Source organism: Pinus tabuliformis, chromosome 2_1, assembly GCF_031772625.1.
Source record: "Pinus tabuliformis cultivar Carrire ecotype Pingquan chromosome 2_1, CPIR1, whole genome shotgun sequence".
NCBI classification, from domain to species: domain Eukaryota; kingdom Viridiplantae; phylum Streptophyta; class Pinopsida; order Pinales; family Pinaceae; genus Pinus; species Pinus tabuliformis.
This window is the reverse complement of record NC_142299.1, coordinates 917,004,603-917,019,897: the sequence shown is the minus strand read 5'-3', so window position 1 is coordinate 917,019,897 and position 15,295 is coordinate 917,004,603. Positions and strand designations below refer to the sequence as shown.

At 37.6% G+C, this 15,295-nt stretch overlaps 1 protein-coding gene across 1 annotated transcript in view; it reads left to right on the top strand.

Moving 5' to 3' along the window:
* The first annotated feature begins 221 nt into the window (after positions 1-221).
* LOC149203636 (hexosyltransferase GAUT11-like) overlaps positions 222-15,295 on the top strand; it is a 54,732-nt gene continuing 39,658 nt past the window's right edge. The window contains exon 1 of the mRNA XM_089403514.1: positions 222-643. Coding sequence (XP_089259640.1) covers positions 485-643 — 159 coding nt within the window. The 5' untranslated portion in view covers positions 222-484. The remainder of the gene's footprint in view (positions 644-15,295) is intronic.

The following is a 15,295-nucleotide window of genomic DNA, read 5'->3' as shown; positions in this document are numbered from 1 at the left end:
TATTTTCTAACCATTACTAATATTAATATGGACGTGTTAATTATTTTAATTAATAAATAAACTATAATTAATTACTTTAATAATAAAAAAACACAATTAATGTAAATTCAACTCAATTCCGCGTAGTTTAACACCTAATTTTATTTATATACATACATGGATAATTAATAGATCCACCCCCCACTATTAATAACCCCAAAAAAAATTAATGGAGAAAAGTTCAACAGGCAAGTGATCAGTTGCGTACATCGGAGTACCGATGAGAAAGCGAAAGACATGGAAGGACTGAAAAAGACATCGAAAGACACTGAATCTAGGGAAGCCTGGGAGCCTACGCTCGAGTCCCTGTTCTACAGCTATTGCTTCCCCATATATTTAGATTCTGTACCACTCATTAACTGGTTCCATTCACTGCCAACGGATCCCAAAGTTCAAAGTAAACAGCACTAGTGTGCGTTGCTGATTCAGCTAACAGTGAATAAGAATGAATTTGATGAGGCGAAGAGCTGTTGATTTCAGACGCCCAGTGCACAGGGGAATTTCCAGGGGAATTCTGGTTCTTCTGGGCATTTTTCTTGTGATCCTGATGCTCATGCTCTTCACCCATCAGCAACATCCAACTCCTCAACTTGAAGAATCCCAGGTATGAGCAACATTAGCCTTGCTGTTTTATGCACAGTGTTATACACAGTTTATTTTTGAGATCTTTTCTTATGAGTACAGCTCAATAAGTAGCCTTCTGGGAATGATTGTTTTTTAGATCTTTTCTTATGAGTACACCTTAATAAGTAGCCTTCTGGAATGCTAGTTTTTGAGATCTTTTCTTACGAGTACAGCTTAATAAGTAGCCTTCTGGGTTCTATCGTATGGGATCTCAGTTAACCACTAGACTTCAATGAATTTCTTCTCAACAGAGAACCATGCTTCTTCTATGATTGTGGAACTAAAGCCTACACGAGGACAGCATCTTAGGCTAAAGAAAAGAGGCCATTTGCTATTTTTTGGATATTCTTGAAAAGTCCACAGTTTTGAGGCCCAATAGACAACCAGATTGGGCCGAGTTCATCTAGATAAATAGGATGCAACAGTGATCAGTCAAGAATGCGATGCAATGTATTGCAACTCCTTTTGCAGCAAATCGTGCTAAAAGTTGCGGCAGGTTTAAGACATGGCTCCATTGCTAACAAGTTTTTGAAATGTCCAGCCAAGTTTCTGCTTGTATTAGCTACTCACAGTCCGTCGTTTGTCATCTTCACGAACTATTTTAATCTGGGTGATCCAAATTAATAAGTCCCCAGGGAAAGGTGATAGGTTTCTGCAAAGCTTAGTTTAGTACATACAGGCCTAATAGTTTAACTCTTATTTATGCTGTACTGGGAAGAGAGCAGTGAGTAAGTAGGCTAATATCTGTCTTAAAAGTCTAAACTTCAAGGCTTCAGCTATTTTTGTATGGTTTTTACTGGTTAATACAATTCAACTTCGCAAAAGAAAAAAGAACAAAAGGACTTCTCTTGGTTACCGAAACAAACCCACTCTATTGGAGAGTTTATGGAGCCTCGTGGTTGGGCATATACTAACGTTTTAATTTAAAATCAACAACTGGGGTCAAAATCAATTTGATCTAGCATTTTGGTTGCAGGCTTTGGCCGTTCATACTTAATTCTCAAAGTTTCCCTACGTTAAGATTTGTTTGATCGGATTTCATTTTGGCAAGCAAAGTTGCATTGCCAATACGATGAAAATGTCACTATTTGAACTTCAGCCATGCAATAATGGATGAAGATGTTTGGGCTTCATTGTCGTAAGACAAGTTGGATTACCAATAATTCTTCTATCTCATATAAAAAACTGAAATAGTTCCTGGAGAAGATTTTTGGACTTTTATGGGCAAGAAAAGTTGCGTTTCCATTGAGATACAAATTTCACAGAAACTGACAACAATGGGGAATGGCTTTTATATATCTAGCAACATAATCAGTTATTCGGACTGGCCTTTCTAATAATGATTTTACACGAGGATAATGGAGATGACCTGAATAATGTTCGACTGTCTGCTCTTTTTAACCAAGATTTTGAACATGAACCTTCAAATTCCACCTTTGCAATAAAGGATAAGGCATTTTGTGTATGGTTTAAACTTTAAACTTTAATGTCCTAAATGCTGTAATTTGGATCCGATTCTCAGAATTTTTCTCCATCTTTGTTAAGGACCTAGTTCTGGTCCACTGTTTTAATGATTATAGCCATTTTCATCTAGTGCTAGATGCAAATGCATCTCAGATCTTAAAAAAATTAACTTCATAACACAGTGCTCATTGCCAAATACTACTATACAACAAACCAAACTTGCCTGTAGGCCTCCTTGTAGAACTACTAGGGCCACACATCTTAGAGTTTCTGCTAGATGCTGCATCACTCTCTTTTTACTCCCCTGGGCATACTATATAGTATAAACATGGGGTGATAGGAGAGGCATCTACATTTTTTTTTTGGGGAAATGCATCAGATATTTTAGCATCATTTATGTATTTTTCAATATTTGTGAGTCACTTCTACCTGTGTTGATCATAGTAAATATTGTAAAGACTGTGTGTTGAATAAGGCTGTCATGATAATTCCTATATGCTGTGAATAATGTCGCTGCTGTTCCCTTTTTCTTATTTATTGTAGTTGTATGCACACATAATGTATCTTGATTAATCCTATCTCATGGTCATTCCAAACATGCAACTTTGAATTGTACTCTCAACACTAATCCCCAAAAGGGACACGTTATGTGCAATACTTACATTTATCTCTTTAAACTCACATGAAATCCTCCCAAATGAGATGGATGTTTCTCAAGCATAAACGTTGGGATCTATCCTTGCAGGGAAGAAACCTTATGGCATCCTCTCCAACAAAGGAGCAAGCACTTCAACACTAGCAACATCCTCATGCTGAGGAAACTATCCAACATATTTATCACCAACCTCTATAGTTCTTGAATCCCCTATTTAAAATTCGAGAGAATTTCCCTCTTCATAAGTGATAAGCAACCTGTATTGTTTCCCTCCTCCTTTTCAAACATTATATGCATCCAACCTTCATACTTCCTCTTTCGGAGGACAAGGAGTTATGAAGACTCTACATCTCCATATGGGTTGACCCTTCCAGAAAATCAAAAACAATTGGGTTACAAACCATCCACAAAACACAATCCATGTGGTTCTCACCATCCAATTCAGGACAACAGTTTCTTCATATACCAATGATATTAAAGATATTTTCTCATGAGTAAGGGGGAGTGATAAGCGCTTTAGTCTAAGACTTGGAATTTATTTGTGCTCATCATATGTCATAAATATTAATTCTTTGTGTGTGGTTTGACATTGTAATGCCATCTCTTCGTTAGTAGCATGCTTAACCTTTGTGTCATGTTTGTTCTTTAGTATTTGACTAAATACCACTTAGGAGTTTGAATGGATTTGTAACTCCAATCGACAAATTAAAATAACATCTTTCTAGAGAATGTGTAGTTAAGGTTTCCAGTACATGCGAGGGCCTTTGATTTATTTAAAATTCATTACTCATCATGTTTTGTAGGCTAGGTTTTTGTATTTGAGTTGAGTTTCTAATAGAGTCCTATGTTGCTTGAGAAAGTCTTTCATTTACCTATTTTGTGGTTGTACACTTTGATCATTATTCCCATCTCACTCTATCTCGACACATATCAATTCTCTCTTGTAGCCAGTTTCACTCTCCAACAAATGAAGTGATATAGCTTCTCTTCTAGCTCCCAAAACTCATATTAGATTTGCATTCTCTAAAAAGGTCTTGTTTTTCCATTGTTGAAGTGATTTAGATTGCATCTTCTTACTATCGATATTAGCACAATTAAGGGTGTGGGCTTGATTATTCAATTTTCTGAACTCTGTAGGCCAAACAGAGAGTTCTACAACTTACAAATTAGAATAGCGATGCAATTTACAGATTAAATGCTCAAGAAACTCATGAACATAATATGTAACTAGATTTATGGTCATAGAAGAATAGGTCTCCTCATTCTCACTAGAAAAATTTGGAATACATTTGCAGAGATACAATCACACTTGAATGCTCTATTTTGGCTCTCGAGTGATTCTCTACAACTTTGAACTTCTATCTCTTGGGAATAGCTACTAATCCAACTCAAATGACCATAATTCTATTTATTCATCTTGCTCCTTCACTACCCCATTTATTCCGACTCTTCATCTTTCTTTGGCAACTATTTGTGTCTAGTTTGCCTCTTTAGCTTTCCTTTGAAACTTGTTAGATTTGTTCTCACTGCTTTAACTTTTTCTATGACCTTTTAGCTTCCTTTGAACTCTTCCTTTGTCATGCATGCTCATTGGTTTGTGTGCTCATTTTCATGCACTTTCCATGCATGCTCATTGTCATTTGCTTGCCATGCATGCTTTCCTCACTTGCACTTGAAGTTTAAACCACACTTGGTACGCCTCAATATTGCGCATGCTTTTCATTGGTGTGCATTCCTTCTATGCATAGTCACCATGCACGCTTCCCATCTTGTTGTTATTCATGTTTCATTGATATATGATCCCAATGATGTTAACATCTCGCACTTCTTTTGTTCACCTATCATGGCCTTCCCTTTCTTATCATACTCATCTTCATTGTGATTATTTTTGTCACACTTGCTTGGTGATTGTAGACTCTACTATTTCAAGGATGTCCTTGCATCAACTTCCCCTTGTGAATAAAATGAAGTGCATTGTCACATTGCTCCTTCATCTTGTACCTCGTCTACAACTATCCCTTGTGAAATTTCTAGTGCTTTGCTTTAGAAATCAAAGTATTGTCTACATCTAGTTATTCTTCCAATTGATCAAATATTGCTAATACTTTGCACTTTGTGGCTTTGTTACTTTTTCGTTTATCACTCACTCAATCTTATTACTTTGTCCTTGGTAATTGTTTGTGCCAATTTGCCTTCCAACATCCTTCTTCAATTTCTTCATACTCTTTTGTGACAATGACGCCTTCTCTATTACTCGTTCAAATATGCAACAAACTGGGTGATATGTCACACTCTACTGGCAACTCCACCTCATATGCATTGTTGTCAAACTTCCTCTTGATCCTACATGATTCAATTTTTTCACATTCAATTCATTGTAAGTACCCTTCGCATAAATCTTTTTCCTAAAATGTATTATGACCAAATTACCATCTATAAATGAATTATATCTTCTATGCACATCCTTGTATTCCACACTCTTCTCCTTTAATTGTTCTCAAACATGAGCGTATTTATTCTCCATATGTTCCACAAATTCCTTCACGTCACCACTCCTATGCGTTTTGATTGGCATGCGAATGAAGACTACTACTCCTCTCATTGTTGTACTTGCACCTTATTTTATATCTTCTATCAGCTAGACACTTAGATTTAAACTAGTCTCTTAGTTCTTTATTGCTAATTTTAGGCAACAATGGTATGTTCTATGCTTTAGAGCAATTTTACTTCAATTTCTTTATTAGCCCAACATCAATATCCAGATTAGCAATCACATCAACATGATAGTAAAATGCAGATAGAACATAAACATAAACAGTAGAAGACAAGCCAAGACAAGAGGACACAAGATGTCGCACTAGCCAGAAACCCCAATGTGGGGAAACCCTTGATCTTCTTATCATCTTCAATAGTTCAACAGAGAGAGAGAGATAGTACAATTTACAAATCTGATAATTTATAACAGCAGAAAAAGAGCCCTAACCAGAAAAGTCAACATTGGTCAACGTGGCAAATTTGACCCTCAGCAAATCGGTCAACTTTAGTCAACTTCAACCTCCAAACAGTAAGATAAAACAACCCTCAAAACAGTCAAATTCAACCTAGTCAAAGTCTAGTCAAACAACCCACCTGCGGTCAGCCCTAGCTGTAGTCAATGTTGGTCAACAATCAATGTTTAGCCTTGATTTCTGTGCCCAGAAATGTGGCCTGCCCAAACAGAGATAGCCCTCACAAAAGCACAGTCAAAGGAGGTCAATGCATGCTGGTCAATGCTTGGTCAAACTGTTTAGAAATTCGGTCTCTTGAAATTTCGCTTCTGAAATTTCGGTCTCTTGAAATTTCGGACGTGTGGAGAGAGAGAGGCCCAGAAATTTGTACCCAATCAATGAGGAGAGAGAGAGAACTGTGAAGATGAGTGTGTCCAAATGAGGCTAAGTCACCTTCTATTTATATGCAATGTTGAGGATGAATAGACGTGATTGTTGGGCTTTTGAGCCTACATAAGTTTGCTGGCCGACCTTGACAATTTGTCCATAATCAAAATAAATTCATAACTTCATTTGTACATGTCGGAATCGGATGATCTTTAGATCAATCCTACACCTCTCGGAGAGAGGAATTCAAGAAAAATATTAGTGGTCATAAATAAGATGATCCATGTGGAGTTTGGCCCTAGTTGCCAATTTTAACATTTATCTTTCCTACTTTTGGTATTTTCTAGGCATTGCTTTTGGAATCCCACTTTGTACCTACACTAGATGTAGTCTTCTCGTCAATTTTTGGCATTGATAAAATTAACTCATCTTCTCTTACTCCATACACAATATTGAAAGTACAAATATTGTCGACCTATTTACATAATTGTTAAATGTGAATTGAGCTTGCACCAAAACTTGATTCCATCGTTTTGGCTAGTCTCTAGCTAAGTGTGTTAGAATATTTCCAAGACTTCGGATTGTCCATCTATATGAGGGCATCAAGACGAATTGTATTGTAGCTTTATTACTATATTCTTTCACAACATCTTCCAAAAGTGACTAAGAAACCTTGCATCTTTGGATGTGGTCATCTTTGACAATCCATGCAATTACACCACCTCCTTGAACAATATCTTCACTCGATATATTGCATCATTGATCTTCTTGTATGGTAAGAAATGTGCTATCCTAGAGAACCTATCAGCCATAACAAATATTGCATCAAATTTGTGTTATGTTCTCAATACTCCAAGAATGAACTCCGTTGATATGTCCTCTCAAGACACATTTGGAATTGACAATGGTGTATACAATCTTGTATTTTGACTAACTCCCTTCACCATTTGAGAGATTTTGCACCATACCACTAATTTTCCAACCGCCTTCATATTAGATCAATAATATATTTCTTCTAGTCAAATTTGTGTTTTATCGTGCTCAAGGTGTTCTAGTTTATTATCTATCATTGTGCAACTCTCTCATCAGATTTTCACATATCAAACTTTTTGGTATGCATAATTGCTTCTTCCTAAGCAAACACCTCCCTTGGATGAGCCAATCCAATTGCACATGTTTGCAACCTCTCCAAAGTCTTTGTCACACTTGAACAAGTCCTTATTTTCTTGAAGCCAATTGTCTCATTCTTCATTGTTGCCAACATCAACACTGTCTTACGAAACACATCTATGGCTTTGTTCTTCTTCTCGGATTTGTGCTTCATCACAAATATGTAATTTCAAAAATTTGATCTATTTCCGATATCTTTACAACACATGTTGTTTGATAAGCTTCAATCCCTAATGGTCTATGTATAGTACGAACTCTCACAGCAATAAATATTGCCTATAATTCTTTAGTGCTTGCAAATTAGGGTAAAATTCAATATCATAAGTTGAATAGTTGTGTTGCACTTCATTCAGGTTCATTCAACAATGCTATTGGTTGCCCTTCTTGCCTTAATACCGTGCCAACAACTATTGTGCTTGCATCATAATCCTCCTACAAAATCTTGCTGAAATGGGGTAATGCTTACACAAATTCCTTGTAATATTTTGCTTAACCTATCAAAGCTTTGTTGTGCCTATGAGCTCGATTGGAATCCTTGCGCCTTCATACATTTTGTCATTGTCATTGAACTTCCTATAAACATTTGCTATAATGTAAACTCTTAGCCTCTATAATGCTGCCAGGTGTAGGTCATTCTGATATTGCCTTCACTTTCTTTGGATCCATGCACAATCGATCCTTGGGCACCATGAAACCAAGGTAAACTAACTCCTTGAAGCACTGACACTTCAAGTTGATGCACAACTTATCCTTTCTTTGCTCTTCAATGTTCATACACCAATGTCAAATGCTGTTCCACTGTGTAGTTGTTGAAAATCAAATTATCATCTAAATAAAGAACTACAAACTTACTAGTGCCTAATCACATGACAGTGTGGTGTTGGTCAATTCAAACGACAAAACTAGTCACTCGTACAAATTGCCTTTGGTCTAGAATGCATAGTTCCACTTGTTGACCTTGTTGATCTTGATTTGGTGATATTCACTCTTCAAGTCTCTTTGCAAAGTATCTCATACCACTCAAATTATCCATTAGATTGTCCATTCTCGTTGGAAACTTATACTTGATTATTGTTTTATTCAATGCTTTAGAGTTTGTACACATCTTACATTGCCCATCTTTCTTCGATGTCATCAGACCTGATAACGTGCTCAGGCTCACAATCTCTCCGTTAAAGCCCTTTGACAACAACTCACCAGCTTGCTGATATAATTCCATGCTTTTCAATGTACTCATCTTGTGCAGTGCTTGATTTGGCAATGTCACACCTAGAATCCAGTCCATCTCATGTGCAGTCTTCCTCTTTGGTGGCAATCCATTAGGAAAGCCATTGCATGCTGTCTCTATACTCTGTCGAACAACCTTTCACTTTTGCAGGGATATTCTCCTTGGCCCAATCTATATCTCATAGAGCTCTACAACTTTCTTTGGTACAACAAGTAGCATTCTTTGGTCTCCTCATGCATAAAACTTCTTCACTAACAATAGTGAGACCTCTTTGGGTTCTTCCTTCATCAACAACAATTGGAATCTTCCTCCTCATGCATAAAACTTCTTCACTAACAATAGTAAGACCTCTTTGGGTTCTTCTTCCTTCATCAACAACAATTGAAATCTTCGCCCATCCATGGTGAGGATGTAGGTATTCTTCCCACCTTACGGCCATGGTCTTCCCAATAACAAACGATGAGCATCCATGGAAATGACATCACATAAGATCTCATCTTTATACTTTCCATGGTTGAAGTACACCTTACATTGGTCAATCACCAACACTTCATATCTGCGTTGAAAACAAAATACTTTGAAGTTTGTATGGATGTGGGTGCTTTTTCCATGCTAACTTTAATTGTTGTACCATCTTTACTGAGACTATATTTTTGTGCTACAAGAATCAATCATGGCTTTTCAACATTTGCCTTCAAATTTGCATTTGGTTACAAGATGCTCTTTTTCATTGATCTATCATTTTCTGGTGCTTGTCACTGCTTCTGTGCTGTGATCATTCCTCTGCATCATTAGGTTTTCTACTTGTTTTGTTGCTGTGACTATTTTTCTTTCTTCATACACCTCTTTTGGCACTAATTGTGTTCTTTGTTCACGTCTGCTCCTCTTTATTGGCACTCAAATGACTTTTGCTCTTCATCTCCACATTTATAACATATATCATAGCTGAAAATTTTGGTATCGGCAAAATATCAGCAAGGGTCCTGAAAATATCTTATCGGTAATATCAGCGAAAATATCGGCAAATATCAACGAACATAAAAAATCAAAATTTTCAGTTTTTTAAACATTAGCCGATATTTTCAAAATATGACGATATTTAGCCGAGATTTTCAAAATATCATGATATTTCCTGCTGAAATATCGTTTGCCTGAAAATATCGCGATATTTGCCATATTTTGTGAAATATCACCGATATTATCAACACTGCAATATATCATGTGCTTAACCTTCTCTTTATTGGCACTCAAATGACTTTTGCTCTTCATTATAACAATATATCATGTGCCTGTAACCACCAAAGACTCTTCCTCACTCTTTAAATCCTTCATGACCTCTACTTGATGCCTTGTTTCTTCTCTGACTCACTGTTGAGTGCATTTTCCAACATTCATGTGGTATTACAACCTTTGCCACTTCTTCCTTTATCAGAATTTGTCCTTGTGTGCTAACTTTTCTTGCCACTATCAGTGATAGTTGTAGTTTCTTCAACATAATGCATATGATGTAGATTACTTCCATCATGAATAACAAGCTTACACACTTTAATGAGATTTTTTGGCATTGTCTATTGAGGCGACAATTTTGCCAAGACGGCCATTTTTCATTGGAATTCAGTATTTTTTTATTCAAAAAATCTGACTGCGGGAGTGTTTGAATCAATTTTTTGATAGTAGAAATAGATTCAGCACCCAAAAAAAACCAGGGACACCCAAAATCCTGAAGCTTGATGGCTGTCACTTGGATTTCCAAAAAATTCTGCTGGATTTTGTTACAACCTTATCAGAATTTCCATGATTTTCCGGGCAAAAACATCGCCTCTTTAGAGATTTGGATCTTGATAGTATAAGATATTTGTCAAATATTTTATAGTAGGTCCTTGGAACTTGTTTTAAACCATAAAGAGATGTAATCAACCTAAATACCAAATGCTCTTTAACTTGTAACCTGGAACCCCTGTGTGTAGCGTACCAAGTGCCCTTTCTACCTAATTGGGGTTACGGGTATAATCTTTGGTTTGTCGATTCAGCCGGCTTGCCAAAGGGTACAATTTCGGCAAATGCCCAAGAATTACTTGACAAGGTGCCGAGGGGTTTAACCTCAGGCCAAAGGACCAATGGGTCATGGACTCTCGGCTGAATCGTCGATGGCAAGTCGTTTACTCAAAATTTCGAGGGGTTGTCTTTTGGGCAGAACTTCGGTGCCAATAGGTTGCCTCTTGAACCAAATGCCGACATCGATAGGTCAACTCTCGGTTGAAATGCTGAAGTGATGAGGTATTCTCTAAGTCGAAATGCTGACATGGGGGAAACTACTCTCAGCCAGATCGCCTATCAGCTGAGAATCTTGGCTCCAAACTACCGACGAAAGGAGAGCGCTTGTTTATAAGGTCGATGGACATTTGGAAAATCATCGTTGGGGAGAATTAATGCACAACTTCGATGCGGGGATGAGATAACGAGTCTCCGTTGGATATGAAATCGGGCAAAATTCATTGAGGAAGAATTTGTTAGGCGTTGTGGCTTGGCTCTCACCCGATCGTTGATGAGATAAATATTTGCGGCCCTAAACACCGATGTACATTCTGGTAAAACGCCGATGAACATGGGTCAACAATTCGCTGATAAGGGATCTCTTTGAGCGCCGATTTGTGAAGGGCAACCTTAGGATTGAGCTGTGAACCCAAAGCCCGATCGCACTGATTATTTGACACCTCAGTTAACCTATGGTGATGATAGGCCGTGCCTAAAAGCTCTCGATTTGGATTTCCTCTTATCCTTTGACGTGGGCACCCGTCTTAATCAAATAGTGGCTACAACGATCCACAATTCTATGTATTGGGACACTTCTATCACTAGTTACTGTCACTTAGCGAGCTTGCTTTACAAGGATATCGTGAGAGCTCACTGCAAGTGTGGAGTTATGAACATATATTTATATATTGGAGTGGAAAGATCAAGTAGCCGATAAACCTATGATGATTACAATGCCATCTGCTTACATCGTGCCCTGCCCTCCCCTCGGGCCTCACTTCACCATTCATCTGATACATCTTATCATTCTTACTCATTTACTAAGTCTGTAACCTTGATGGTTCAAGGAGCAGGTTTCATTTGTCATTACACACACCTTTATATACCATACGAGGAATATACATGTTTCAGTCCTCGAGGGGTTCTCAAACAACAAGGCTTGAAGTCATTACAAAGATATACTCATTATGATCTCAAACATGTCACAAGCTGGAATTGATCCTGGGTGGGGAGGATAACAACATTTCTCCCAACCACCCGAGCTACATCCAATTGACACACACAGTCTCCTTTTTATGAAGAGTAAGGGATGCATCTAAGCTCATGTCATTGCTTTTACATCAATACCTAGAGCAGTCATGAAAACAAATTGAATAGATATAATTCCATTCTCCATTGTACCTGGTAGACTTCCCTGGTCAGACAGAGCTGTTCAGAATGGCTACAGTCCAAAATGAAGCCTGAGGTTTCAACTTATTGAACTGATAGCCCATAGCTATCACTCCAGTGCAAATACTCAGAGTGGATTTGTATTTCATAAGTGGCTTAATATGAATTCTGTTTCAGGTGCTCTGTGAAGACTAAAATGCGTCAGTCGTCTTTACAAACCAGGGGATCTTTCTTCAGTTCTCTTGCTTTTCCAGAAGGAAAGATGGAACTCCATTGGCCTGTATGCAGTCCTATGAATGGCTTCATTATTCACCATGGAACACATCCAACATCTCATGAGTTTGTCCCATAGAATTGGGGACATCAATTCTAATAAGTCCATTAGTCACTAAAGTTGTTCCCATGGACTTCAGTTGATTCAAATGGTAAATAAACCAGGCTTGTTGGCCACTGAAACTGAGATCGTTGTTCCTACTTAAGCCCCTCAGCACAAACAATACAATGAACTAATCATTCAGTCATACACATACAGCTCTTCAAGCCGTCACAACTCAACCTACAGATGGAAGATTACATTTGCCAAGCCAAATGACCAAGGCAAGGCATACAACTCTACAGAAGTGCATTCCTCAAGGCCCCTTGTAACCATCTCCATGCTCGGAGTTCTGCTCCCTCTAGGAGCCATTAAAGCTAGCTAGTTATTCTTATAGAACACAAACAATACTCATTCTATTTTACCATATATCTCAACATGCCATTACTTATACTTGCATATAAATGCCACTTATACAACGTATGTAGACAGGCTTCGCTATCCATGGATTAACATTTGGAAAGCATGCCAACTTATCACAGTTAGGATGTGCTCATTTATGATATTTATGTACAACAAAGGCATTCTCAAGCAATCTAATCTGAAACAATACTCAATTACATATCCAGTTTATACTAACATATCTTTTAACAAGGAGAGAGAGACTTATTTAGGTATTGAGCTGCTGAATTGATTGGGAATGAGCCATTTTCCACCCAACCATAGACTTAGTTGCACATCAGACTCTCTATAGCTAGCCACCCCCTAGCTAGGCCATGATACCACAAGGGGGACTTTTCAATCCTGAGGAATTGGCTAGGACCTAGGTGAAGGCAACACTTCTTCAGATACATAACATGATCAAAGAACTCTACTTTTCTACTAAGCCTAGAGCCTCTACCACCTCCAGATGCATCTCCAGTGGCTTGCAAAGAAAATGAGGAAACCCCTTCATTGCTCCAAAGTCCCTCGACAATTTCCTTACCTCTTGCTCTTCATGCTTGCCCAACGTGCATCAAATCACAACTGTCTCAACTCAACTAAGTTTCATAGTCCCTTTGCATGGATTTAGCAAGAAGAATTTGGGCACAACCAACCCTCATTAAATTCACTCAAACACTGATCTACTTACTTGGTAGGTTGATATCACTTTGCTATAGCCTTCAACTAGTCCTTTGGCACACTTAGCAACTTTTTTGACTATGGCAGCCTCTACAACAGGTCTCGGTCTGCCTAAATAGGCCTCCCTTTTCCCTATCAAGCCTGCAACCTCTTCCTGCGACCCTTCCTGCAGCCCTTCTGTGGCTTGCGGCCCCTTCCTGCGACCCTTCTTGCAGCCTACGACCCTTCTTGCAACCCTCCTGCGGTTTGTGACCCATTCCTGCAGCCTATGACCCTTCTTGCAACCCTCCTGTAGTTTGCAGCCCTCCAAACAATCCCTACTCGGTCATAATAGAGCCTCAAACAACTTCTTTCTTGGTTGTGGGTTGGCTCCCTTCAAGTTGCGGCCTCCTTCCTCCTTGACTGTGGCTCCTTTGCTACCTTTCCTCACATTTACAAGAAGAATTGTCTCTTCACTCTTTCTTGTCCATAAGCCTCTCCATTGACTTGCTATATATGCTTACTTGTCCTTAGGTCAGCTTAGGAAGTCCTTATGTCCATTGAGGAATCTCCAACTCAACCTTTACATTAGATTAGGATATTAAATTCACTTACCTAGTAATATTCATCGTCAAAAAAAATTTAATTATCTTTTAATCTCCTCTGTCGAAATTATTTTATTTTTTGAGGAAATTTCGAAATTTTCATTTAATTGAATTTTAATCAATTCAAAATTAATTATTTTGAGTTGATTTTCTCAAAAAATTGACTTTGACTTAACTACCAAGGCCCAAGGGTCCAAAATCTCTTGGAATTCTCAATATTCCCTTTGGCGGGGACCTCCAAAAATTAATTTTTTCTGGGACTCACGAATTTTTTTAATTTGGAGAATTAATTTTTCCTAGGACACAAATAATTAAATTTCTGGCGTAGAATTTTAATTTATTTTTGCCAGAAAACTTAATTAATTAACTTAAATTTGACTCTAATTTATTAAATTTCTCGCTTAGGATTTTTTTAATTTATTTTTGCCCGAAGATTTAATTAATTGACACATGAAGGGATTAATAAATTTTCCAACTCTCTAATATTTAGCCATGGTGTCTAATTATGAGGAACCATGCACTATATATTTTTTACATGAAGATTTTACATTTTAATACATGAAGGGGGAAAACCCGTTCTTATAGACGCTCGACACAAAATATAATCTAATAGACCAAGTGACTCGTAATAAAATAATTTAGCCAATTAGCTAAAAATATTCCCAAGTCACTTTTACAAAAACTCAATTTAAAATATTAGGACTCGCCCAAGATCTTGACGACAAAATCCACCCTAGCTTTGGGGTGAGGGTGGAGGGAAAAACTTTGCCGATTATTTGTGTCTAGAGACATAGATGAATCAGTGAGACAAAAAGCCTCCTGGAATGGAAATTGTTACCAAAATAATAGGTTTACGTAGGCTGTTACATATAGACATGGTCATACTAGGATTATTTACATTATACATATGTAGAATCGGTTGACATCTTTACAAAACTGTCGACTAATGATGAAATCTAAAAGGCATGAACACTTGAACACTATAGATCCATTTTGCAAAAAAAAGAGTGTATTGCTATGGGGTCGTTGACATAGAGTGGTCAACATCTAGCTCTACTTGGGGACACATTGCTTCATCGGAGGAATGTGAGAATCCAGAATCTGCATCCAAGCAACACACAAGATTACATAAGTAGCATCCATCCAAAAATCATCATATAACATTAAGCACATGAAAATAGAAGCTCTTCTACCATTAACTATTCTGCTAACATGAAATGTAAATCTAATCTAACTAGAAAATGAAATGCTGAAATAACAGGGTGTAGGGTTAGAGATACAATACAAAGGATGCCCTGT